Consider the following 27,047-nt stretch of genomic DNA (forward strand, 5'->3'; position numbering starts at 1 on the left):
TCCTCCATAATTTCTAGCTCTATTCACATACATACTACAGGTCAATAATTCCATGCCAGTCCAGAAGCTGCCTAACTGCTTGATAGTTAATGTCTGTTTAAATACGGTTGGCTTGGTCATTAGCATTCCTGTAATGTAATGTGGCTGTAATGCTGCTCTCTCTGGCAGCAATCTGAATCAAAGAGCTGTGCTGGGGCAAAGTCAAAGCTGTAGATCAGTTCAAAGGAAGAGGGGTCAGGAGAGGGGTCAGTCCATCTCTGCACTGCAGCCCCTACATAAGCCAGCACACACATCTGCGGGCGGACATACACGCACACACACACACACACACATGAAAGCATGCACACACAGGCTTGTACACACACACACATCTGCAGGCGTGCACACTCGGTAGAACACACAATCCCCATTAAACACACACACAAACCACAGATTGACTTCCAAATGGAGGTCCCTGTCAACTACAGCCCTAAACGTTTCCCTGAGGCCGGGTTGATTTACACACACACACACACACACACACACACACACACACACACACACACTCCTGCTCTAGTTCTCTGACTAGTCTCTTCTCTGTATTTCCTGAAATGAGACATGGCAGCGGTGCCCATTTTCCTCCTGACTGAGTGACCTTTGATTTAGGCTAATTTCTGTCATTAAATCAGACCGCTGAGCTTAGTGGAATGCCTCCTCTTTGATGTAGGCCCTGCCTGGCCTGTGTGACTCAGATCAGAGGGACGGGTGTGTGTTTTCCCTTCCTGCCGAGCTGGCTGAGCGGGCAGACACTCTGGCATTCCCTGTGCTTGTTGTTGCTCCTCTCCTCTGTATTCCCAGCCCAAACTGGGATTCCCCCGTCCTCACTGTTCCATTCCACGTCATTCTGGAACACTCCCTCACTGTTTTACTTCTGATCCGAGCTTTTAATGTTGAAAGAGTAGGCCAGAGGAGACCGGTGTCATTGACTGACCCTGAGACCGGTGTCATTGACTGACCCTGAGACCGGTGTCATTGACTGACCCTGAGACCGGTGTCATTGACTGACCCTGAGACCGGTGTCATTGACTGACCCTGAGACCGGTGTCATTGACTGACCCTGAGACCGATGTCATTGACTGACCCTGAGACCGGTGTCATTGACTGACCCTGAGACCGGTGTCATTGACTGACCCTGAGACCGGTGTCATTGACTGACCCTGAGACCGGTGTCATTGACTGACCCTGAGACCGGTGTCATTGACTGACCCTGAGACCCGTGTCATTGACTGACCCTGAGACCGGTGTCATTGACTGACCCTGAGTCCGGTGTCATTGACTGACCCTGAGACCGGTGTCATTGACTGACCCTGAGACCGGTGTCATTGACTGACCCTGAGACCGGTGTCATTGACTGACCCTGAGACCGGTGTCATTGACTGATCCTGAGACAGGTGTCATTGACTGACCCTGAGATTGGGTGTCATACCCACTTGTGTGTGTATATATGTGTGTGTATATGTGCGTGCATGAGTGTGTGTGCTGCACATGAATTGTTAAGGTTGTGGGCACTAAAAAGTAACTTTTTAAATACTCTGTACAATGGATCTGACTAACAGTCGCTAGGAGACGAACAAGCTCAGTGTGACACTTAGTGTTGCAGTTGTTCTGCCAATACCACGGCAGGACATAACTTATTAGTGTCTCCAAACAGTAGTGTCTTAGTGTGCTACCTCTTTCCTGACGTGAGTGTACCTGTGTATCTCCCTGACCCCAGGTCATCTCTGACCTGGAGGAGCAGGTGTCCTCTCTGAGGGATGAGCTGCAGCAGGCCCACAGCCAGAGGAAGCAGCAGCTGCTGGAGCTGGGGGTGCTCAGGGAGGAGGAGAGGCAGCGCGCGGCCCAGGACCAGGAGGCCTCCCTGGGCAGGCTGAGAGCCGAGATGGACCACATCCGCCTGGAGCTGGAGACGAGCCACAAGGCCGAGAGACAACTGGCCCAGGAGAAGGTGGGTGAGGGGGTCGGGGTTGGGACATAGCACTGCCAGGGGAGAAGGGAAGCAAGAGAGAGCCCAGGATAAGGTGGGTGATGGGATGGGTGGGCTAGGGACATAGCACCGCCAGGGGAGAAGGGGAGAGAGAGAGAGCCCAGGATAAGGTGGGTGATGGGATGGGTTGGCTAGGGACATAGCACTGCCAGGGGAGAAGGGAAGAGAGAGAGAGCCTAGGATAAGGTGGGTGATGGGATGGGTGGGCTAGGGACATAGCACCGCCAGGGGAGAAGGGGAGAGAGAGAGCCCAGGATAAGGTGGGTGATGGGATGGGTGGGCTAGGGACATAGCACCGCCAGGGGAGAAGGGAAGAGAGAGAGAGCCCAGGATAAGGTGGGTGATGGGATGGGTGGGCTAGGGACATAGCACTGCCAGGGGAGAAGGGAAGAGAGAGAGAGCCTAGGATAAGGTGGGTGATGGGATGGGTGGGCTAGGGACATAGCACCGCCAGGGGAGAAGGGGAGAGAGAGAGCCCAGGATAAGGTGGGTGATGGGATGGGTGGGCTAGGGACATAGCACCGCCAGGGGAGAAGGGAAGAGAGAGAGAGCCCAGGATAAGGTGGGTGATGGGATGGGTGGGCTAGGGACATAGCACCGCCACAAGTCAATGACATCCTCCCTCTTCTCCTCCATTTCCACCCCCTTTCCACCCTCCCTTTCATCGTCTCCCACCCCTCCATGGCACTCCCAGTAGAGAAGAACAGGGTACAGAGGTGGGGTAGTATACATATGAGGAATCAGTCATGCTCCAGTATACCAGATGTGTCCTGTTATTGGTATGTAGGACATAACAGAGTGCTTATCAGATGGAAGCTTTTAACACTAGGTCTGCTGGGTGTCCATGGACCTCCCCTTTAAGCTAATGAGCAGTCATTCTGACTGCAACATTCTAACAGTAGAATTCATATATTTCATATATGCTATAGCAAAAATAATACTGTGGTTGTGTTTATGAAGGCCTTGGCTAACATTACAATATGAGTTGTATTTGATTTCAAATAACACAATAGCATTTTCATTAGTTTATGTTACTGTAGGCTATATGTAAAAACAAAAACACCGAAATTCAAGTGGTCAATCAATTTTATTTGTGGAGTACCTTTGTTACAACTATGAAAGAGAAAGCATATGCTTTGGATCAGGGTAACAGCTTTTTTTATAACAGCAATAAAAATATATATTTTTACCCCAACCACCAAGAAGCACGGTCAAAATATTTATTTTGTTTCTTACCCCCTTTTTCTCCCCAATTTCGTGGTATCCAATTAGTAGTGGTTACTGTCTTGTCTCATCGCTGCAACTCCCGTACGGACTCGGGAGAGGCGAAGGTCGAGAGCCATGCGTCCTCCGATACACAACCCAACCAAGCCACACTGCTTCTTGACACAACGCACATCCAACCCGGAAGCCAGCCGCAACAATGTGTCGGAGGAAACACCGTACACCTAGCGACCTGGTCAGCGTGCACTGCGCCCGGCCCGCCACAGGAGTCGCTAGAGCGCGATGAGACAAGGATATCCCTGCCGGCCAAACCCTCCCTAACCCAGACGACGCTGGGCCAATTGTGCGTCTGCGGCAGAGCCTGGGCTCGAACCCGGAGTCTCTTGTGGCACTGTGATGCAGTCTGCGATGCAGTGCCTTAGACCACTGCGCCACCCGGGAGGAAAATGACAACATTTTTGTAACTTTCACATGCTTAACACAACATTTGTTTGGTTGTAGTACATAATAGTATCCTGTTTTCTCTTGATTGTGTCCCGTTGTCTTGTCATTCTTCAGGACAGTTGTCACGGCTGTGCAGGTGCCTTATTTTGCGCAGAGGGAGGGAGCTCCCGCCTCACTTTGATCATGGTGCCGGCCAGACTTGTTTTCTTTGTAAACAACTTGTTGACCAATGACAGTGGAGTGAAGAAATAGTCCATGGAGACATTGCTCTCCTTGCCAACCTCCGGTTCCACAGGCCTCAAACACCACATTCTCTGACTCTCACGTCTGCTGCCCCATGTGGATCTTTTCCCAGAGATTGAAAGCGGTTCAGCATGTAGAATTACGCATGCTCTCGCTGCAGGACTTGCTCTTGGGAGTGTGGTGTCAAAAAGTCTCTGATACAGGGTACATACCATTTTAAGATTAGGTCCATAATTAGAATGGATGAATACAATGGAATTGCCCACCCTGTTCTTCATTCACAATTGGTGATTACATAATTATGCTTCTTTCACTTCCCCTCACTCATCAACTCACCCATTCTCCCCATCACACTTTACTTAATGTATTTAATCTGTTATATGTGTGAAATTAGTTTCGGTATAGTTCAGGTTAAGTTTTGAGGCAATTGTCGGGGGGATTATCAGCTGGGCACTGCAGTTTCAACTCTCGGAAGGAGTGGAGCAGGCCCTACTGTTGGGAGAAGGAGTGGAGCAGGCCCTACTGTTGGGAGAAGGAGTGGAGCAGGCCCTACTGTTGGGAGAAGGAGTGGAGCAGGCCTTACTGTTGGGAGAAGGAGTGGAGCAGGCCCTACTGTTGGGAGAAGGAGTGGAGCAGGCCCTACTGTTGGGAGAAGGAGTGGAGCAGGCCCTACTGTTGGGAGAAGGAGTGCAGCAGTCCCTACTGTTGGGAGAAGGAGTGGAGCAGGCCCTACTGTTGGGAGAAGGAGTGGAGCTGGCCCTACTGTTGGGAGAAGGAGTGGAGCAGGCCCTACTGTTGGGAGAAGGAGTGGAGCAGGCCCTACTGTTGGGAGAAGGAGTGGAGCAGGCCCTACTGTTGGGAGAAGGAGTGGAGCAGGCCCTACTTTTGGGAGAAGGAACGGAGCAGGCCCTACTGTTGGGAGAAGGAGTGAAGCTGGCCCTACTGTTGGGAGAAGGAGTGGAGCAGGCCCTACTGTTGGGAGAAGGAACGGAGCAGGCCCTACTGTTGGGAGAAGGAGTGAAGCTGGCCCTACTGTTGGGAGAAGGAGTGGAGCTGGCCCTACTGTTGGGAGAAGGAGTGGAGCTGGCCCTACTGTTGGGAGAAGGAGTGGAGCTGGCCCTACTGTTGGGAGAAGGAATGACATCATCTAACTGACTGAGTGACTGACATCATCTGACTGACTTCATCTGAATGACATCATCTAACTGAATGAGTAACTGACATCATCTAACTGAATGAGTAACTGACATCATCTGACTGACTTCATCTGACTTACATCATCTGATGGAGTGACTGACATCATCTGACTGACTGACATCATCTGACTGACTTAATCTGACTGACTGACTGAGTAACTGACATTATCTGACTGACGTCATTTGACTGACTGAAATCATTTGACTGACTGACTGACATCATTTGACTGACTGGCATCAACCGACTGACGTGACTGACATCATCTCACTGACTGACTATCTAAGGAGACCTTTCAGAACCTGTGTGACAGGCAGGGTTTAATAATGCTACAGATTTAACCAGCCACCCCAACAGGTTAGCCTCCCATTTGTATTCTAGTCAAGAGTGAACTGTGTAGTTTCAGAGGTGCATGGAGAGAGGAGGGGTTAGTGTGATACACCTTCAGTAGATGCATCATTCCCCCTGCTCTGACCTACAGTATCTTGGTGGACCAGACAGGTTCAAGTCCCCTCCATCACTCCTCCTTTCTCTGTCAAAATCAATTGATCACATACACAGTTTACAGCAGGTATTTTTTTTTAACATTTTATTTTTAATTTCACCTTTATTTAACCAGGTAGGCCAGTTGAGAACAAGTTCTCATTTACAACTGCGACGTGGCCAAGATAAAGCATAGCAGTGTGAACAGACAACAACACAGAGTTACACAGGGAGTAAACAATAAACAAGTCAATAACACAGTAGAAGAAAGAGTCTATATACATTGTGTGCAAAAGGCATGAGGAGGTAGGCGAATAATTACAATTTAGCAGATTAACACTGGAGTGATAAATGATCAGATGAACATGTGCAAGTAGAGATACTGGTGTGCAAAAGAGCAGAAAAGTAAATAAATAAAAACAGTATGGGGATGAGGTAGGTAAATTGGGTGGGCTATTTACAGATGGACTATGTACAGCTGCAGCGATCGGCTATAAAAGGTGCAGCAGAATACTTATGCGCTAGCTCCCTCAACAGTGCAGTACATGAATCAATAATAATAACAATGAAAAGAGTCAAATCAATAATAACACGTAGTAGAAGAGGTAGTAATAATGGACTGGATGTCTAGTAGCCCCTCCCAGCCCCTGTTCATTATGTCCAGTAGCCCCTCCCAGCCCCTGTTCATTATGTCCAGTAGCCCCTCCCAGCCCCTGTTCATTATGTCCAGTAGCCCCTCCCAGCCCCTGTTCATTATGTCCAGTAGCCCCTCCCAGCCCCTGTTCATTATGTCCAGTAGCCCCTCCCAGCCCCTGTTCATTATGTCCAGTAGCCCCTCCCAGCCCCTGTTCATTATGTCCAGTAGCCCCTCCCAGCCCCTGTTCATTATGCCCAGTAGCCCCTCCCAGCCCCTGTTCATTATGTCCAGTAGCCCCTCCCAGCCCCTGTTCATTATGTCCAGTAGCCCCTCCCAGCCCCTGTTCATTATGTCCAGTAGCCCCTCCCAGCCCCTGTTCATTATGTCCAGTAGCCCCTCCCAGCCCCTGTTCATTATGTCCAGTAGCCCCTCCCAGCCCCTGTTCATTATGTCCAGTAGCCCCTCCCAGCCCCTGTTCATTATGTCCAGTAGCCCCTCCCAGCCCCTGTTCATTATGTCCAGTAGCCCCTCCCAGCCCCTGTTCATTATGCCCAGTAGCCCCTCCCAGCCCCTGTTCATTATGTCCAGTAGCCCCTCCCAGCCCCTGTTCATTATGCCCAGTAGCCCCTCCCAGCCCCTGTTCATTGGGTCCAGTAGCCCCTCCCAGCCCCTGTTCATTATGCCCAGTAGCCCCTCCCAGCCCCTGTTCATTGGGTCCAGTAGCCCCTCCCAGCCCCTGTTCATTATGTCCAGTAGCCCCTCCCAGCCCCTGTTCATTATGTCCAGTAGCCCCTCCCAGCCCCTGTTCATTATGTCTAGTAGCCCCTCCCAACCCCTGTTCATTATGTCTAGTAGCCCCTCCCAGCCCCTGTTCATTATGTCCAGTAGCCCCTCCCAGCCCCATGTTCATTATGTCTAGTAGCCCCTCCATTGCACTTAATACAGCCCAGGGCTGGGAAACCACCCATAATCCTGTGCAGGTTGAGAAGGAAGCCCGGGGTAGGTGGTGTTGATCAGAGCCTAATCTTGACCAGGGCCCATCAAAGAGCCTCTATTTCATTAGGCCCCAGCCCAGCTGCACCGCATTAGGCCCGGAATGCAGGGACCGCCAGGGCACCCAGCGCCATTTTGGATCCACATAGAATAGTTAGTATGGGAGAGAATGACAGTTGGTGAGAGAGTGCATGACTTTATAGTATATGAAGTATGAAGGAACGCCTCTTTTCCTGTCTGTTTCTCTTCCCCTCACATAAAACCAATCACACCAGACACGTAAGAGTTGTTTACCAGCCGTAACTCATTTTGACGGTTTTTCTTCCCTCCTATTTTCCATCTGAGATGTCAGGATGATATTATGATGACCTGCAGATGTCAGAGGGTCTGATGTCGAACTGAAATTGTGAGCAGAGTTGAACTAGGTTCATCCACCATCTGCAATGTGATAGATATGTGGCATACTTTTCTTTAAAGAGAACTGATGAGTTTCAGCCCAAAATCCAGTTGGTCCTTTTTAGCTGGAAATGCACACACAGGGTCAGAAGCGAGCTCAAACGTTAGGCGAAAGTTACATAGGAAACTTTTTTCCCCTTTTTATCTGTGATTAAAGTTTGACATAGGAATGATGGGTGAAAAAAATGACAAGTTCCAGCGCTGTTTCATGGCAGTTATTTCATGTGGGATTGAAGTTGGCCAGTTTCAGATCCATATTGACTGGGCAGGCTGTTTTCTGAGCTGAAATGTCTTATTCTTTTGATGCCGAGGCAGAAAACGCTGTCCTTTGCAATCTGCCCCAGCCCGGTCGGTGTTGAAGCCTGAAGCCGGGGCCGGGCGGACTGTTTGAAGGCATCTCCTAGATCCCGGGGTAAAGGCAGGAGAAATCCATTAAATCCATGAATGGATTCTCATCAAAGAAGCGTGTGTTTGAGAGAGAGAGAAAGCTGGGGAATGAAATAATGAGAAACAGTATTTTAGAGGAGATAAGATCACGCATTAAGATTGTTCTAACTCCCCAGAAAGAATAGGAAAGAGAGACATGGGGAGATATTGGAGAACGAGAGAAAGAGTAGTTGGGGGTATTTCACTGTTTGGCTGATATTGAGGTTTACACGTGCAGCCCCAGCCTCCCAATCTCCATCCTCCACAGAGGGGCCTGTGAAGCTTCTGTGTGCCTGATAACGCTGCCTCTGCTCTGGGCTGCTCAGAGGAGGTCTCCTACCTCTCACTTAACCTTATCTGGTTCTCTTATTTACCTCCCTCTATCCCTCCCTCTCTTAACCTCTTCCTCGCTCTTCAAGCCTTCAAGTCATGGCAAAGCAAAGAGTATCAGGGCTTCCTAGAAAGAGCTTGCCTTACCAGAGTTAGGGGCTATGACGATTTTTAGAAAAGGCGAAAGGTGTTTCCGAGAACACACACACACAGACAGAGACTCTCTCTCTCTCTCTCTCTCTCTCTCTCTCTCTCTCTCTCTCTCTCTCTCTCTCTCTCTCTCTCTCTCTCTCTCTCTCTCTCTCTCTCTCTCTCTCTCTCTCTCTCTCTCTCTCTCTCTCTCTCTCTCTCTCTCTCTCTCTCTCTCTCTCTCTCTCTCTCTCTCTCTCTCTCTCTCTCTCTCTCTCTCTCTCTCTCTCTCTCTCTCTCTCTCTCTCTCTCTCTCTCTCTCTCTCTCTCTCTCTCTCTCTCTCTCCTCTCTCTCTCTCTCTCTCTCTCTCTCTCTCTCTCTCCTTCCTTCCTTGTCTAGTGTTATGTGTCTCAGTTAAAGCTTCCAATGCATGTTGAATACAATGGCTTCCTGCAAACTGCTACTTGCAAAGTCGTAATTTATTTGTCAAGCAAGGTTTTAGTCTGACCCCACAAAGTCAACTCTGGACCTCGAAGCCAGTTCCACTGCATTTTTTTTCATTGTTCCCCTCCTATCAGGGACTGATTTAGACCTGGAACACCAGGTGTGTGCAATTAATTATCAGGTAGAGTTCTGTACCCATGGTCTAGACTAGGGTTGCACATTTTGGGGAATATTCAGAGGTGGAAACTTTCCGTGGGAATTAACGGGAATATATGAAAATTAATATTAATACCATTTAAATGTAGATGTCTTTTGCATTGGATATATTTACCATATCATATGGAGACAGAAACAGAAACCTTTTACCTTATCATAAGTAGACATAATTGCAAATGATTAAATCCTTCCAAAATATATATTTTTTTAAACTATTTAGTTACGAATTGAACTTTAATGAAATGAGTTGACTCTTCACATGGGATGATTTCACTGAACAACAAAAGAAAGGGAATATTGAATGATCCCCAATGATCCATGGCATCTCCCAAAAACAGTTTCAACATACATGTGTAAAATTATAGTCTAGAAACTAAAGCTTTGGTTGTCTTCGTCTCAGGCTTCCATGTCTTCTCCCTGGACCTCCTCAATGTTCACCTCTTGAACATCAGACTCTGAGGCTTCATCTTCACTGTCACTTTCCAACCTTGTTGAGGATGGCACGTTGTCAGGCTCAAAAAGCTCAAATTTTCCTGGATGGCTACCAATTTTTCAACCCATGTGTGTGTCTTCCCAAACATGGACCAGATGCGCTCTGAGGCGGCTGATGTTGGTGGGATTTGGAGGATGATGGAGGCAACAGGGGAAAGAGCCTCAGATCCACAAAGTCCGTCCCACCAGGTGGCTGATGAGATATGTTGGCACGACTGCTTGGAAGTGTACTTCGCCAGACTGCCAAGAACCTTGACCTCATCCAGGCCAAGGTTGCGAGACACGGTAGTGATGACACCATAGGCCTTGTTGATCTCTGCACCAGACAGGATGCTCTTTCCAGCATACTTGGGGTCCAACATGTACGCTGCGGCATGAATGGGCTTCAGGCAGAAGTCTTCACGCTTTTTGATGTATTTCAGAACTGCAGTTTCCTCTGCTTGAAGCAACAGTGAAGTGGGCAGGGCAATACGGATTTCTTCTCTTACATCTGCAGGCAGAGTCTGAACATCAGACAGGGTGGCATTGTCTCTCTCAATCCGTGCAGTGGGTACTGCTATAGGTTTCAGGAGTTTCAGGCTGCTTAATAACACTCTCTCCCAAAATACATCATCCAGGAGGATCCTCTTGATGGGGCTGTCCATATCGGCAGACTGTGATATGGACATTTCTTGGAGAGACTCCTTCCCCTCCAGGAGACTGTTTAACATGATGACAACACCATCCCAACAGGTGTTGCTGGGCAGCTTCAATGTGGTGCTCTTATTCTTCTCACTTTGCTTTGGTGAGGTAGATTGCTGGTATAACTTGATGACCCTTCACATACCTAACCATTTCCTTGGCTCTCTTGTAGAGTGTATCCATTGTTTTCAGTTCCATGATGTCCTTGAGGGGCAGATTCAATGCATGAGCAGCACAGCCAATGGGTGTGATGTGAGGGTAGGAGTCCTCCACTTTAGACCAAGCAGCCTTCATGTTCACAGCATTGTCTGTCATCAGTGCAAATACCTTCTGTGGTCCAAGGTCATTGATGACTGCCTTCAGCTCATCTGCAATGTAGAGGCCGGTGTGTCTGTTGTCCCTTGTATCTGTGCTCTTGTAGAATACTGGTTGAGGGGTGAGGGGTGAGTTCATTATTCCTTTCCCACGAACATTCAACCACCCATTAGAGATGATTGCAATAGTCTATTTTCTCTATGATTTGCTTGTCCTTCACTTGAACTCTGTTGAACTCTGCATCCAGCAAATGAGTATATAAAGCATGTCTGGTTGGAGGGGTGTATGCTGGGCAAAGAACATTCAGAAATCTCTTCCAATACACATTGCCTGTAAGCATTAGAGGTGAACCAGTTGCATACACAGCTCGAGCAAGACATTCATCAGCATTTCTCTGACTCCAGGAGGACCATGAGCTGTTGCTATCGCTAAGGTGTGCAATTCATCATTTTCACCTCGAATAGAAGTAGAGGGACTTCTGTCAGAGGTTGCTTGTTGTGAGCGCTGAGGGAACTTTATGTACTTGGCCAGATGAATCTACATTTTTGTTGCATTCTTCACATATGATTTGGCACAGTATTTGCAAATGTACACAGCTTTTTCTTCTACATTAGCTGCAGTGAAATGTCTCCACACATCAGATAGCGCCCGTGGCATTTTCCTGTAAATTTTAGAAAAAAATTAGTAAAGAAAACCCAAATACAATTCCATATACAGATAAATAGTTAAGCAGTTAGATTAAACAACTCCTTTGTAAGATAAATGCTTTAAAATGAAACATGTATGGAAACAGGTGAATTAACACTCCTCAGTTAGCAGGCTCAAGCCAGCTAAAACTAACTAGCAGAAATTATTAATAAGTTAGAAATGATTTAAACACACTTTGCTGTAGGCTACTATTTACTAGTTAACAAAAAATAATGTATGTCGTATAAAATATATTCAGCCCACCCAGTATTGTAATCAAAACTTACCAGAAAGCATGTAGTCCTTGGCTCTGACAGTGTAGTAGTGTGGGCTCAAAAGCATCTCATTCGTGTGCAAGATCTTGAGAATCAGCTCTACATGTGATGGAAGAGTGCACTGTGCATGCAGAGGTTTGCAATTCCATTGAACTGGGGATAGTTTAATCAAAATATGCCACAGACCTAGAATTGTTCCACATAAAAGATTCACTGTTATAAGCTAACTTTTTTGATGAATTTAAGCAAAATTCCCCAGGTTCCCCAGCTTAACTTCCCATGGACAATTTAACGGAACGTTTACGACCCTTTGCAACCCTAGTCTAGACCTTCGTCATGTGTGGCATTCTCCATAGAGAAGGGGTTAACACTACAGAAGTTAATGTTGTGAATCAGTGTTTTACACCAAAGTGTTTTACTCTGAGCTATAAGGCCGTGTACACTGCTCTCTGTTGTCTCCCTCCATGTCCCTCCCTAATGACTACACACGCACTGTCTCACACACACACACACACACACACACACACACACACACACAGTGTCAGTCACACACACACGGTGTCACACACAAACTCACACCCACACTGTGTGTCACACACCCACACTGTGTCAGTCACACACACACTCGCACCCACACACTCATACACCCACACAAACACACACATACACACTCACACCCACACTGTGTGTCACACACACACCCAAACACTTGCTCTACCTGTCAACACTAGAAATCTAACCGGCACACCCCATAACAAAAGATTCTAGAGCTCAGGTCTGATATGAGGTGAATGCTGTTAGGCTTCTTCTTGAGTAAGTATTGACTCTCAGTCTAAGAGAGAGAGAGCGAGAGCGGTTCTTTGAACTGCAGGGGTGGATTAGTTGGGCAAGTCCTCTCTGATCTGTGTTTGGTTTGGGGCTGGTACGGTGGTGTTTTAGTGGAGGTGAATGGATGGTTAGTTTGATATGTTCAGACAGAGTAGTATATATTCTGGTACGGTGGTGTTTTAGTGGAGGTGAATGGATGGTTAGTTTGATATGTTCAGACAGAGTAATATATATTCTGGTACGGTGGTGTTTTAGTGGAGGTGAATGGATGGTTAGTCTGATATGTTCAGACAGAGTAGTATATATTCTGGTACGGTGGTGTTTTAGTGGAGGTGAATGGATGGTTAGTTTGATATGTTCAGACAGAGTAGTATATATTCTGGTACGGTGGTGTTTTAGTGGAGGTGAATGGATGGTTAGTTTGATATGTTCAGACAGAGTAGTATATATTCTGGTACGGTGGTGTTTTAGTGGAGGTGAATGGATGGTTAGTCTGATATGTTCAGACAGAGTAGTATATATTCTGGTACGGGGGTGTTTTAGTGGAGGTGAATGGATGGTTAGTTTGATATGTTCAGACAGAGTAGTATATATTCTGGTACGGTGTTTTAGTGGAGGTGAATGGATGGTTAGTTTGATATGTTCAGACAGAGTAATATATATTCTGGTACGGTGGTGTTTTAGTGGAGGTGAATGGATGGTTAGTTTGATATGTTCAGACAGAGTAGTATATATTCTGGTACGGTGGTGTTTTAGTGGAGGTGAATGGATGGTTAGTTTGATATGTTCAGACAGAGTAGTATATATTCTGGTACGGTGGTGTTTTAGTGGAGGTGAATGGATGGTTAGTTTGATATGTTCAGACAGAGTAGTATATATTCTGGTACGGGGGTGTTTTAGTGGAGGTGAATGGATGGTTAGTTTGATATGTTCAGACAGAGTAGTATATATTCTGGTACGGTGTTTTAGTGGAGGTGAATGGATGGTTAGTTTGATATGTTCAGACAGAGTAGTATATATTCTGGTACGGGGGTGTTTTAGTGGAGGTGAATGGATGGTTAGTCTGATATGTTCAGACAGAGTAGTATATATTCTGGTACGGTGGTGTTTTAGTGGAGGTGAATGGATGGTTAGTCTGATATGTTCAGACAGAGTAGTATATATTCTGGTACGGTGGTGTTTTAGTGGAGGTGAATGGATGGTTAGTCTGATATGTTCAGACAGAGTAGTATATATTCTGGTACGGTGGTGTTTTAGTGGAGGTGAATGGATGGTTAGTTTGATATGTTCAGACAGAGTAGTATATATTCTGGTACGGGGGTGTTTTAGTGGAGGTGAATGGATGGTTAGTTTGATATGTTCAGACAGAGTAGTATATATTCTGGTACGGTGGTGTTTTAGTGGAGGTGAATGGATGGTTAGTTTGATATGTTCAGACAGAGTAGTATATATTCTGGTACGGTGGTGTTTTAGTGGAGGTGAATGGATGGTTAGTCTGATATGTTCAGACAGAGTAGTATATATTCTGGTACGGTGGTGTTTTAGTGGAGGTGAATGGATGGTTAGTCTGATATGTTCAGACAGAGTAGTATATATTCTGGTACGGTGTTTTAGTGGAGGTGAATGGATGGTTAGTCTGATATGTTCAGACAGAGTAGTATATATTCTGGTACGGTGTTTTAGTGGAGGTGAATGGATGGTTAGTCTGATATGTTCAGACAGAGTAGTATATATTCTGGTACGGTGGTGTTTTAGTGGAGTTGAATGGATGGTTAGTCTGATATGTTCAGACAGAGTAGTATATATTCTGGTACGGTGGTGTTTTAGTGGAGGTGAATGGATGGTTAGTCTGATATGTTCAGACAGAGTAGTATATATTCTGGTACGGTGGTGTTTTAGTGGAGGTGAATGGATGGTTAGTTTGATATGTTCAGACAGAGTAGTATATATTCTGGTACGGTGGTGTTTTAGTGGAGGTGAATGGATGGTTAGTCTGATATGTTCAGACAGAGTAGTATATATTCTGGTACGGTGTTTTAGTGGAGGTGAATGGATGGTTAGTTTGATATGTTCAGACAGAGTAGTATATATTCTGGTACGGTGTTTTAGTGGAGGTGAATGGATGGTTAGTCTGATATGTTCAGACAGAGTAGTATATATTCTGGTACGGTGGTGTTTTAGTGGAGTTGAATGGATGGTTAGTTTGATATGTTCAGACAGAGTAGTATATATTCTGGTACGGGGGTGTTTTAGTGGAGGTGAATGGATGGTTAGTTTGATATGTTCAGACAGAGTAGTATATATTCTGGTACGGGGGTGTTTTAGTGGAGTTGAATGGATGGTTAGTTTGATATGTTCAGACAGAGTAGTATATATTCTGGTACGGGGGTGTTTTAGTGGAGGTGAATGGATGGTTAGTTTGATATGTTCAGACAGAGTAGTATATATTCTGGTACGGTGGTGTTTTAGTGGAGGTGAATGGATGGTTAGTCTGATATGTTCAGACAGAGTAGTATATATTCTGGTACGGTGGTGTTTTAGTGGAGGTGAATGGATGGTTAGTTTGATATGTTCAGACAGAGTAGTATATATTCTGGTACGGTGGTGTTTTAGTGGAGGTGAATGGATGGTTAGTTTGATATGTTCAGACAGAGTAGTATATATTCTGGTACGGTGGTGTTTTAGTGGAGGTGAATGGATGGTTAGTCTGATATGTTCAGACAGAGTAGTATATATTCTGGTACGGGGGTGTTTTAGTGGAGGTGAATGGATGGTTAGTTTGATATGTTCAGACAGAGTAGTATATATTCTGGTACGGTGTTTTAGTGGAGGTGAATGGATGGTTAGTTTGATATGTTCAGACAGAGTAGTATATATTCTGGTACGGTGATGTTTTAGTGGAGGTGAATGGATGGTTAGTCTGATATGTTCAGACAGAGTAGTATATATTCTGGTACGGTGGTGTTTTAGTGGAGGTGAATGGATGGTTAGTCTGATATGTTCAGACAGAGTAGTATATATTCTGGTACGGTGGTGTTTTAGTGGAGGTGAATGGATGGTTAGTTTGATATGTTCAGACAGAGTAGTATATATTCTGGTACGGTGGTGTTTTAGTGGAGGTGAATGGATGGTTAGTTTGATATGTTCAGACAGAGTAGTATATATTCTGGTACGGGGGTGTTTTAGTGGAGGTGAATGGATGGTTAGTTTGATATGTTCAGACAGAGTAGTATATATTCTGGTACGGTGTTTTAGTGGAGGTGAATGGATGGTTAGTCTGATATGTTCAGACAGAGTAGTATATATTCTGGTACGGGGGTGTTTTAGTGGAGGTGAATGGATGGTTAGTTTGATATGTTCAGACAGAGTAGTATATATTCTGGTACGGTGTTTTAGTGGAGGTGAATGGATGGTTAGTCTGATATGTTCAGACAGAGTAGTATATATTCTGGTACGGTGGTGTTTTAGTGGAGGTGAATGGATGGTTAGTCTGATATGTTCAGACAGAGTAGTATATATTCTGGTACGGTGGTGTTTTAGTGTAGGTGAATGGATGGTTAGTCTGATATGTTCAGACAGAGTAGTATATATTCTGGTACGGTGGTGTTTTAGTGGAGGTGAATGGATGGTTAGTTTGATATGTTCAGACAGAGTAGTATATATTCTGGTACGGTGGTGTTTTAGTGGAGGTGAATGGATGGTTAGTTTGATATGTTCAGACAGAGTAGTATATATTCTGGTACGGTGTTTTAGTGGAGGTGAATGGATGGTTAGTCTGATATGTTCAGACAGAGTAGTATATATTCTGGTACAGTGGTGTTTTAGTGGAGGTGAATGGATGGTTAGTTTGATATGTTCAGACAGAGTAGTATATATTCTGGTACGGTGATGTTTTAGTGGAGGTGAATGGATGGTTAGTTTGATATGTTCAGACAGAGTAGTATATATTCTGGTACGGGGGTGTTTTAGTGGAGGTGAATGGATGGTTAGTCTGATATGTTCAGACAGAGTAGTATATATTCTGGTACGGTGTTTTAGTGGAGGTGAATGGATGGTTAGTTTGATATGTTCAGACAGAGTAGTATATATTCTGGTACGGTGGTGTTTTAGTGGAGGTGAATGGATGGTTAGTCTGATATGTTCAGACAGAGTAGTATATATTCTGGTACGGTGGTGTTTTAGTGGAGGTGAATGGATGGTTAGTCTGATATGTTCAGACAGAGTAGTATATATTCTGGTACGGGGGTGTTTTAGTGGAGGTGAATGGATGGTTAGTTTGATATGTTCAGACAGAGTAGTATATATTCTGGTACGGGGGTGTTTTAGTGGAGGTGAATGGATGGTTAGTTTGATATGTTCAGACAGAGTAGTATATATTCTGGTACGGTGGTGTTTTAGTGGAGGTGAATGGATGGTTAGTTTGAAATGTTCAGACAGAGTAGTATATATTCTGGTACGGTGGTGTTTTAGTGGAGGTGAATGGATGGTTAGTCTGATATGTTCAGACAGAGTAGTATATATTCTGGTACGGTGGTGTTTTAGTGGAGGTGAATGGATGGTTAGTTTGATATGTTCAGACAGAGTAGTATATATTCTGGTACGGTGTTTTAGTGGAGGTGAATGGATGGTTAGTCTGATATGTTCAGACAGAGTAGTATATATTCTGGTACGGTGGTGTTTTAGTGGAGGTGAATGGATGGTTAGTCTGATATGTTCAGACAGAGTAGTATATATTCTGGTACGGGGGTGTTTTAGTGGAGGTGAATGGATGGTTAGTTTGATATGTTCAGACAGAGTAGTATATATTCTGGTACGGGGGTGTTTTAGTGGAGGTGAATGGATGGTTAGTTTGATATGTTCAGACAGAGTAGTATATATTCTGGTACGGTGGTGTTTTAGTGGAGGTGAATGGATGGTTAGTCTGATATGTTCAGACAGAGTAGTATATATTCTGGTACGGGGGTGTTTTAGTGGAGTTGAATGGATGGTTAGTTTGATATGTTCAGACAGAGTAGTATATATTCTGGTACGGTGGTGTTTTAGTGGAGGTGAATGGATGGTTAGTTTGATATGTTCAGACAGAGTAGTATATATTCTGGTACGGTGATGTTTTAGTGGAGGTGAATGGATGGTTAGTCTGATATGTTCAGACAGAGTAGTATATATTCTGGTACGGTGGTGTTTTAGTGGAGTTGAATGGATGGTTAGTCTGATATGTTCAGACAGAGTAGTATATATTCTGGTACGGTGTTTTAGTGGAGGTGAATGGATGGTTAGTCTGATATGTTCAGACAGAGTAGTATATATTCTGGTACGGTGGTGTTTTAGTGTAGGTGAATGGATGGTTAGTTTGATATGTTCAGACAGAGTAGTATATATTCTGGTACGGGGGTGTTTTAGTGGAGGTGAATGGATGGTTAGTCTGATATGTTCAGACAGAGTAGTATATATTCTGGTACGGGGGTGTTTTAGTGGAGGTGAATGGATGGTTAGTTTGATATGTTCAGACAGAGTAGTATATATTCTGGTACGGTGTTTTAGTGGAGGTGAATGGATGGTTAGTCTGATATGTTCAGACAGAGTAGTATATATTCTGGTACGGGGGTGTTTTAGTGGAGGTGAATGGATGGTTAGTTTGATATGTTCAGACAGAGTAGTATATATTCTGGTACGGGGGTGTTTTAGTGTAGGTGAATGGATGGTTAGTTTGATATGTTCAGACAGAGTAGTATATATTCTGGTACGGTGGTGTTTTAGTGGAGGTGAATGGATGGTTAGTTTGATATGTTCAGACAGAGTAGTATATATTCTGGTACGGTGGTGTTTTAGTGGAGATGAATGGATGGTTAGTTTGATATGTTCAGACAGAGTAGTATATATTCTGGTACGGTGGTGTTTTAGTGGAGGTGAATGGATGGTTAGTTTGATATGTTCAGACAGAGTAGTATATATTCTGGTACGGTGGTGTTTTAGTGGAGGTGAATGGATGGTTAGTTTGATATGTTCAGACAGAGTAGTATATATTCTGGTACGGGGGTGTTTTAGTGGCGGTGAATGGATGGTTAGTTTGATATGTTCAGACAGAGTAGTATATATTCTGGTACGGTGGTGTTTTAGTGGAGGTGAATGGATGGTTAGTTTGATATGTTCAGACAGAGTAGTATATATTCTGGTACGGTGGTGTTTTAGTGGAGGTGAATGGATGGTTAGTTTGATATGTTCAGACAGAGTAGTATATATTCTGGTACGGTGGTGTTTTAGTGGAGGTGAATGGATGGTTAGTCTGATATGTTCAGACAGAGTAGTATATATTCTGGTACGGTGGTGTTTTAGTGGAGGTGAATGGATGGTTAGTTTGATATGTTCAGACAGAGTAGTATATATTCTGGTACGGGGGTGTTTTAGTGGCGGTGAATGGATGGTTAGTTTGATATGTTCAGACAGAGTAGTATATATTCTGGTACGGTGGTGTTTTAGTGGAGGTGAATGGATGGTTAGTTTGATATGTTCAGACAGAGTAGTATATATTCTGGTACGGTGGTGTTTTAGTGTAGGTGAATGGATGGTTAGTTTGATATGTTCAGACAGAGTAGTATATATTCTGGTACGGTGGTGTTTTAGTGGAGGTGAATGGATGGTTAGTTTGATATGTTCAGACAGAGTAGTATATATTCTGGTACGGGGGTGTTTTAGTGGAGGTGAATGGATGGTTAGTTTGATATGTTCAGACAGAGTAGTATATATTCTGGTACGGTGTTTTAGTGGAGGTGAATGGATGGTTAGTCTGATATGTTCAGACAGAGTAGTATATATTCTGGTACGGGGGTGTTTTAGTGGAGGTGAATGGATGGTTAGTTTGATATGTTCAGACAGAGTAGTATATATTCTGGTACGGGGGTGTTTTAGTGGAGGTGAATGGATGGTTAGTTTGATATGTTCAGACAGAGTAGTATATATTCTGGTACGGTGGTGTTTTAGTGGAGGTGAATGGATGGTTAGTTTGATATGTTCAGACAGAGTAGTATATATTCTGGTACGGTGGTGTTTTAGTGGAGGTGAATGGATGGTTAGTCTGATATGTTCAGACAGAGTAGTATATATTCTGGTACGGTGGTGTTTTAGTGGAGGTGAATGGATGGTTAGTTTGATATGTTCAGACAGAGTAGTATATATTCTGGTACGGTGGTGTTTTAGTGGAGGTGAATGGATGGTTAGTTTGATATGTTCAGACAGAGTAGTATATATTCTGGTACGGTGTTTTAGTGGAGGTGAATGGATGGTTAGTTTGATATGTTCAGACAGAGTAGTATATATTCTGGTACGGTGGTGTTTTAGTGGAGGTGAATGGATGGTTAGTCTGATATGTTCAGACAGAGTAGTATATATTCTGGTACGGTGGTGTTTTAGTGGAGGTGAATGGATGGTTAGTTTGATATGTTCAGACAGAGTAGTATATATTCTGGTACGGTGGTGTTTTAGTGGAGGTGAATGGATGGTTAGTTTGATATGTTCAGACAGAGTAGTATATATTCTGGTACGGGGGTGTTTTAGTGGAGGTGAATGGATGGTTAGTCTGATATGTTCAGACAGAGTAGTATATATTCTGGTACGGTGTTTTAGTGAAGGTGAATGGATGGTTAGTTTGATATGTTCAGACAGAGTAGTATATATTCTGGTACGGTGTTTTAGTGGAGGTGAATGGATGGTTAGTCTGATATGTTCAGACAGAGTAGTATATATTCTGGTACGGTGGTGTTTTAGTGGAGGTGAATGGATGGTTAGTTTGATATGTTCAGACAGAGTAGTATATATTCTGGTACGGTGGTGTTTTAGTGGAGGTGAATGGATGGTTAGTTTGATATGTTCAGACAGAGTAGTATATATTCTGGTACGGTGTTTTAGTGGAGGTGAATGGATGGTTAGTCTGATATGTTAAGACAGAGTAGTATATATTCTGGTACGGGGGTGTTTTAGTGGAGGTGAATGGATGGTTAGTCTGATATGTTCAGACAGAGTAGTATATATTCTGGTACGGTGGTGTTTTAGTGGAGTTGAATGGATGGTTAGTCTGATATGTTCAGACAGAGTAGTATATATTCTGGTACGGTGGTGTTTTAGTGGAGGTGAATGGATGGTTAGTCTGATATGTTCAGACAGAGTAGTATATATTCTGGTACGGTGGTGTTTTAGTGGAGGTGAATGGATGGTTAGTCTGATATGTTAAGACAGAGTAGTATATATTCTGGTACGGGGGTGTTTTAGTGGAGGTGAATGGATGGTTAGTCTGATATGTTCAGACAGAGTAGTATATATTCTGGTACGGTGGTGTTTTAGTGGAGTTGAATGGATGGTTAGTCTGATATGTTCAGACAGAGTAGTATATATTCTGGTACGGTGGTGTTTTAGTGGAGGTGAATGGATGGTTAGTCTGATATGTTCAGACAGAGTAGTATATATTCTGGTACGGTGATGTTTTAGTGGAGGTGAATGGATGGTTAGTTTGATATGTTCAGACAGAGTAGTATATATTCTGGTACGGGGGTGTTTTAGTGGAGGTGAATGGATGGTTAGTCTGATATGTTCAGACAGAGTAGTATATATTCTGGTACGGTGGTGTTTTAGTGGAGGTGAATGGATGGTTAGTCTGATATGTTCAGACAGAGTAGTATATATTCTGGTACGGTGGTGTTTTAGTGGAGGTGAATGGATGGTTAGTTTGATATGTTCAGACAGAGTAGTATATATTCTGGTACGGGGGTGTTTTAGTGGAGTTGAATGGATGGTTAGTTTGATATGTTCAGACAGAGTAGTATATATTCTGGTACGGTGGTGTTTTAGTGGAGGTGAATGGATGGTTAGTTTGATATGTTCAGACAGAGTAGTATATATTCTGGTACGGGGGTGTTTTAGTGGAGGTGAATGGATGGTTAGTTTGATATGTTCAGACAGAGTAGTATATATTCTGGTACGGTGGTGTTTTAGTGGAGGTGAATGGATGGTTAGTCTGATATGTTCAGACAGAGTAGTATATATTCTGGTACGGTGGTGTTTTAGTGGAGGTGAATGGATGGTTAGTTTGATATGTTCAGACAGAGTAGTATATATTCTGGTACGGTGGTGTTTTAGTGGAGGTGAATGGATGGTTAGTTTGATATGTTCAGACAGAGTAGTATATATTCTGGTACGGTGGTGTTTTAGTGTAGGTGAATGGATGGTTAGTCTGATATGTTCAGACAGAGTAGTATATATTCTGGTACGGTGGTGTTTTAGTGGAGGTGAATGGATGGTTAGTTTGATATGTTCAGACAGAGTAGTATATATTCTGGTACGGGGGTGTTTTAGTGGAGGTGAATGGATGGTTAGTTTGATATGTTCAGACAGAGTAGTATATATTCTGGTACGGTGTTTTAGTGGAGGTGAATGGATGGTTAGTCTGATATGTTCAGACAGAGTAGTATATATTCTGGTACGGTGGTGTTTTAGTGGAGGTGAATGGACGGTTAGTTTGATATGTTCAGACAGAGTAGTATATACTCTGGCTAGCCTGGTCCCAGATTTGTTTGTGTCGTCTTGCCAGTGACTATAGGAGGTGGGAAAGACAGCACAAACATCTGGTACCAGGCTATACTCTGACCAGGCAAAACTCTATACCAGGCAAAACCCTATAGGCTATTTCCGTACTAGGTTTGGTGGTGAGGGAAAAGGACTGGCCCTAAGTATACCTTATAAGGTAGGCTAGTCTAGCGTTTACTGGAGTTGACCTCGTTCCCTTCTACAGCTGATAGAGAATTGAACATGAAGGGAACTAACTCTTGATCATGGAATATTGCTAGTGGTGGATGGTTAGTGGTTACCCATGGTTACTCAGACCTTGAGCAGGGAACGGATGACTGTTATGTAGCTGATGCAGAGGGCTGTGTGTGTGTGTGTGTGTGTGTGTGTGTGTGTGTGTGTGTGTGTGTGTGTGTGTGTGTGTCCTTTCCTCACACTCCTCCACTTCCACCCTTTTCTTCTGCTCCAGTCTCATCCACTGCTCTCTCCTTCACCGAGACCAGCCGTGGTAAAACCCAGACAGAGAGGGAGAGATAATCAGAGTCTTCCTATGTGTCAGTCTGTGTGTTGGTTAACCCTGTGTATCTAGCTGGCGTAGCTCTCTGTACTCTCATCTGGCTAACGGTAATCACACCTGGCCTCCACGGTCCCCGCCGAGGTCTGTGGTACACAAACACCATGGTTAATTTAGGTTTCCTCGGCTATGACAATGGGAAGGAAGGAGAGATGGAAGAAAGAAGGAGAAGATGGAGCTGCCAGGCCTTTCGGTGTGAGAAGATGGAGTTTTTTATCTCTCTCTCATATATGTAGTCCTAGATGTAGAGGAACAGTAGACTGTCTGTCTGGTAATGTGGTTACACACTATTATGGAAAGCAACGTGAACACAGTCAGATGTGACATTATGTGATATTTATTTATTATTTTATGGTTTTTTTCCCCAAAAATATCTACAAATCTGTTTTTACTTTGTCATTATGGTGTGTAGATTGATGAGGCAAAACAACTATTGAATCCATTTTAGAATAAGGCTGTAACGTAAGAAAATGTTTTAAAAATTTGAGGGGTCTGAATACTTTCCAAATGCACTATACCCACTGGGGTATGTAATCACCACAGTGTTAGGGGGTTTTAGCTGGGGTATGTAATCACCTCAGTGTTAGGGGTTTTTAGCTGGTGTATGTAGTCACCACAGTGTTAGAGGGTTTTAGCTGGGGTATGTAATAACCACAGTGTTAGAAGGTTTTAGCTGGGGTATGTAATTACCACAGTGTTAGACGGTTTTAGCTGGGGGGTGTGTAGTCACCACAGTTTTAGAGGGTTTTAGCTGGGGTATGTAGTCACCACAGTGTTAGACGGTTTTAGCTGGGGTATGTAATTACGACAGTGTTAGACGGTTTTAGCTGGGGTATCACTGAGTCTTGCAGGGTTGGAAGTAGCTAGTGTGTGAGTCCTGTTCTTCTGTCAGCCAGAAGATGGTGGTGCTGTTTATTTGTTCTCATCCCTGTTGTTCCGCCTCAACCAACAGCCTCTCCACTGTCTGGCTCTCTGCCATTTGGAGATACACCAAATCCCATTATTCCTGCTCATGGATTATATAGAAAAACAGAGGAGGGAATGATCATTTCCTGCAATCACCTCAGAGTAACAGACAGGGATGAGGTTCACCTCAGAGTAAAAGACAAGGATGAGGATCGGCTCAGAGTAACAGACAGGGATGAGGATCACCTCATAGTAACAGACAGGGATGAGGATCACCTCAGAGTAACAGACAGGGATGAGGATCACCTCAGAGTAACAGACAGGGATGAGGATCACCTCAGAGTAACAGACAGGGATGAGGATCACCTCAGAGTAACAGACAGGGATGAGGATCACCTCAGAGTAACAGACAGGGATGAGGATCACCTCAGAGTAACAGACAGGGATGGAGGTGTGTCAGCAGAACATCTGATTTAGAAGGGGGGGAGAAGGTGAAACTTAGAGCTGTTGTGTTGTTTGTGGATGAGGGGGGATATAACATGTTGTTTGACGTGTGTGTGCTACGGGTGATTGCATTCGTGCATACATACGGTATATGTGTGTGTGCATCTCGTGGGGCCCCAGTCTTTGCCGTGGGCCTTGAAAGCAGCAGCAGAGATAATGACTCAGACAGATGAAAGAGACAGAGCAAAGACTTTTGCCAGTCCCCCCAAAACATATTGCAGCTCTCTCTCTGTCAGTGTGCTTTTGAACACAACTCTGTAGGGACATTTAGAGAGGTGGAAGAAGATGAGATGGAGAAAGAACAGAAAAGAAACACGTGAAGAGGAGGAGAGAGAGGAGCATCCTCTCCTCAGCCCTGCATATGGCTACAACAAGGTTTCTCCAACTAGACCTTTCTCCTCCTCGCTTCCTCCCCCTCTGCTCTCCTGTCCCATTGATCCTGTTTAAGCTCATCTGTCTCTTGTACCGCAGCCCTCTGCTCAGGCAAGCTTCCCCGGGGTCATCTAATGGAACACCCCGCAGGTGGTCCGACCCCCGGGGTCATCTAATGGAACAACCCGCAGGTGGTCCGACCCCCGGGGTCATCTAATGGAACAACCCGCAGGTGGTCCGACCCCCGGGGTCATCTAATGGAACAACCCGCAGGTGGTCCGACCCCCGGGGTCATCTAATGGAACAACCCGCAGGTGGTCCGACCCCCGGGGTCATCTAATGGAACAACCCGCAGGTGGTCCGACCCCCGGGGTCATCTAATGGAACAACCCGCAGGTGGTCCGACCCCCGGGGTCATCTAATGGAACAACCCGCAGGTGGTCCGACCCCCGGGGTCTTCTAATGGAACAACCCGCAGGTGGTCCGACCACTTTTGGTGGTCCGACCACATTTGGAGATACACCAAATCCCATTATTCCTGCTCATGGATTATATAGAAAAACAGAGGAGGGAATGATCATTTCCTGCAATCACCTCAGAGTAACAGACAGGGATGAGGTTCACCTCAGAGTAAAAGACAAGGATGAGGATCGGCTCAGAGTAACAGACAGGGATGAGGATCACCTCATAGTAACAGACAGGGATGAGGATCACCTCAGAGTAACAGACAGGGATGAGGATCACCTCAGAGTAACAGACAGGGATGAGGATCACCTCAGAGTAACAGACAGGGATGAGGATCACCTCAGAGTAACAGACAGGGATGAGGATCACCTCAGAGTAACAGACAGGGATGAGGATCACCTCAGAGTAACAGACAGGGATGGAGGTGTGTCAGCAGAACATCTGATTTAGAAGGGGGGGTGAAGGTGAAACTTAGAGCTGTTGTGTTGTTTGTGGATGAGGGGGGATATAACATGTTGTTTGACGTGTGTGTGCTACGGGTGATTGCATTCGTGCATACATACGGTATATGTGTGTGTGCATCTCGTGGGGCCCCAGTCTTTGCCGTGGGCCTTGAAAGCAGCAGCAGAGATAATGACTCAGACAGATGAAAGAGACAGAGCAAAGACTTTTGCCAGTCCCCCCAAAACATATTGCAGCTCTCTCTCTGTCAGTGTGCTTTTGAACACAACTCTGTAGGGACATTTAGAGAGGTGGAAGAAGATGAGATGGAGAAAGAACAGAAAAGAAACACGTGAAGAGGAGGAGAGAGAGGAGCATCCTCTCCTCAGCCCTGCATATGGCTACAACAAGGTTTCTCCAACTAGACCTTTCTCCTCCTCGCTTCCTCCCCCTCTGCTCTCCTGTCCCATTGATCCTGTTTAAGCTCATCTGTCTCTTGTACCGCAGCCCTCTGCTCAGGCAAGCTTCCCCGGGGTCATCTAATGGAACACCCCGCAGGTGGTCCGACCCCCGGGGTCATCTAATGGAACAACCCGCAGGTGGTCCGACCCCCGGGGTCATCTAATGGAACAACCCGCAGGTGGTCCGACCCCCGGGGTCATCTAATGGAACAACCCGCAGGTGGTCCGACCCCCGGGGTCATCTAATGGAACAACCCGCAGGTGGTCCGACCCCCGGGGTCTTCTAATGGAACAACCCGCAGGTGGTCCGACCCCCGGGGTCATCTAATGGAACAACCCGCAGGTGGTCCGACCCCCGGGGTCATCTAATGGAACAACCCGCAGGTGGTCCGACCCCCGGGGTCATCTAATGGAATAACCCGCAGGTGGTCCGACCCCCGGGGTCATCTAATGGAACAACCTGCAGGTGGTCTGACCCCCGGGGTCATCTAATGGAACAACCCGCAGGTGGTCCGACCCCCGGGGTCATCTAATGGAACAACCCGCAGGTGGTCCGACCCCCGGGGTCTTCTAATGGAACAACCCGCAGGTGGTCCGACCACTTTAAGACGTCATTGGCCATCACAGAGAAGCTGATATACACAACTCCACTCACCCCCAAAATCTGTACTCAGATGTATTCATGGACCCCTGTCTGCGCCCCTCTCTTGTCTCCTCTGTCCCCCCGTCTGCCACATTGATCCCCCTTAATAAAGGTGAGACAGACCCTCTCCACACAACTCTAGACAGGCTCAAAGAAGAGAGGGAGTTAAAAAGAGAGGGATTTAAAAGGAGAGAGTTAAAAGGAGAGCCCAACAGTGTATTCCAAGTGGTTCCACCTGATATAAACATGACGGTAATTGAGTTGAAGAGACTGAGAGATAGCTAGGTAGAAAGAAAAAGAGGTAGAAAGAGAGATTATGCTGTCTGAAGGCAGGTAGCCTAGCGTTGGGTTAGTAACTGAAAGATTGCTTCTTCGAATCTGTCTATGTGCCCTTGAGCAAGGCACTTAACCCTAATTGCTCTGAATAAGAGCGTCTGCTAAATGACTCAAATGTCAAGGCTGACATTAGCATGCGGTCACCCTCACCAAGCACAGGACTGTGAAAAGTGTTTAAACACCTAGCTAGATCTTCAACATGCATGTACAAAAGCACACACACCAGACCAGTGTGTGTACTACCCAGGAGCTTCCTCTCCAGCACTCCATGT

General features: G+C 45.3%; 1 protein-coding gene across 2 annotated transcripts in view; it reads left to right on the plus strand.

Moving 5' to 3' along the window:
* cep112 (centrosomal protein 112) overlaps nt 1–27,047 on the plus strand; it is a 211,250-nt gene that overhangs the window by 123,208 nt on the left and 60,995 nt on the right. For both annotated transcript variants that reach the window (XM_036941515.1, XM_036941516.1), the window contains exon 21: nt 1,754–1,984. In XM_036941515.1, the coding sequence (XP_036797410.1) occupies nt 1,754–1,984 (231 nt within the window). The remainder of the gene's footprint in view (nt 1–1,753; nt 1,985–27,047) is intronic.

Source organism: Oncorhynchus mykiss, chromosome 13, assembly GCF_013265735.2.
Source record: "Oncorhynchus mykiss isolate Arlee chromosome 13, USDA_OmykA_1.1, whole genome shotgun sequence".
Classification (NCBI taxonomy): domain Eukaryota; kingdom Metazoa; phylum Chordata; class Actinopteri; order Salmoniformes; family Salmonidae; genus Oncorhynchus; species Oncorhynchus mykiss.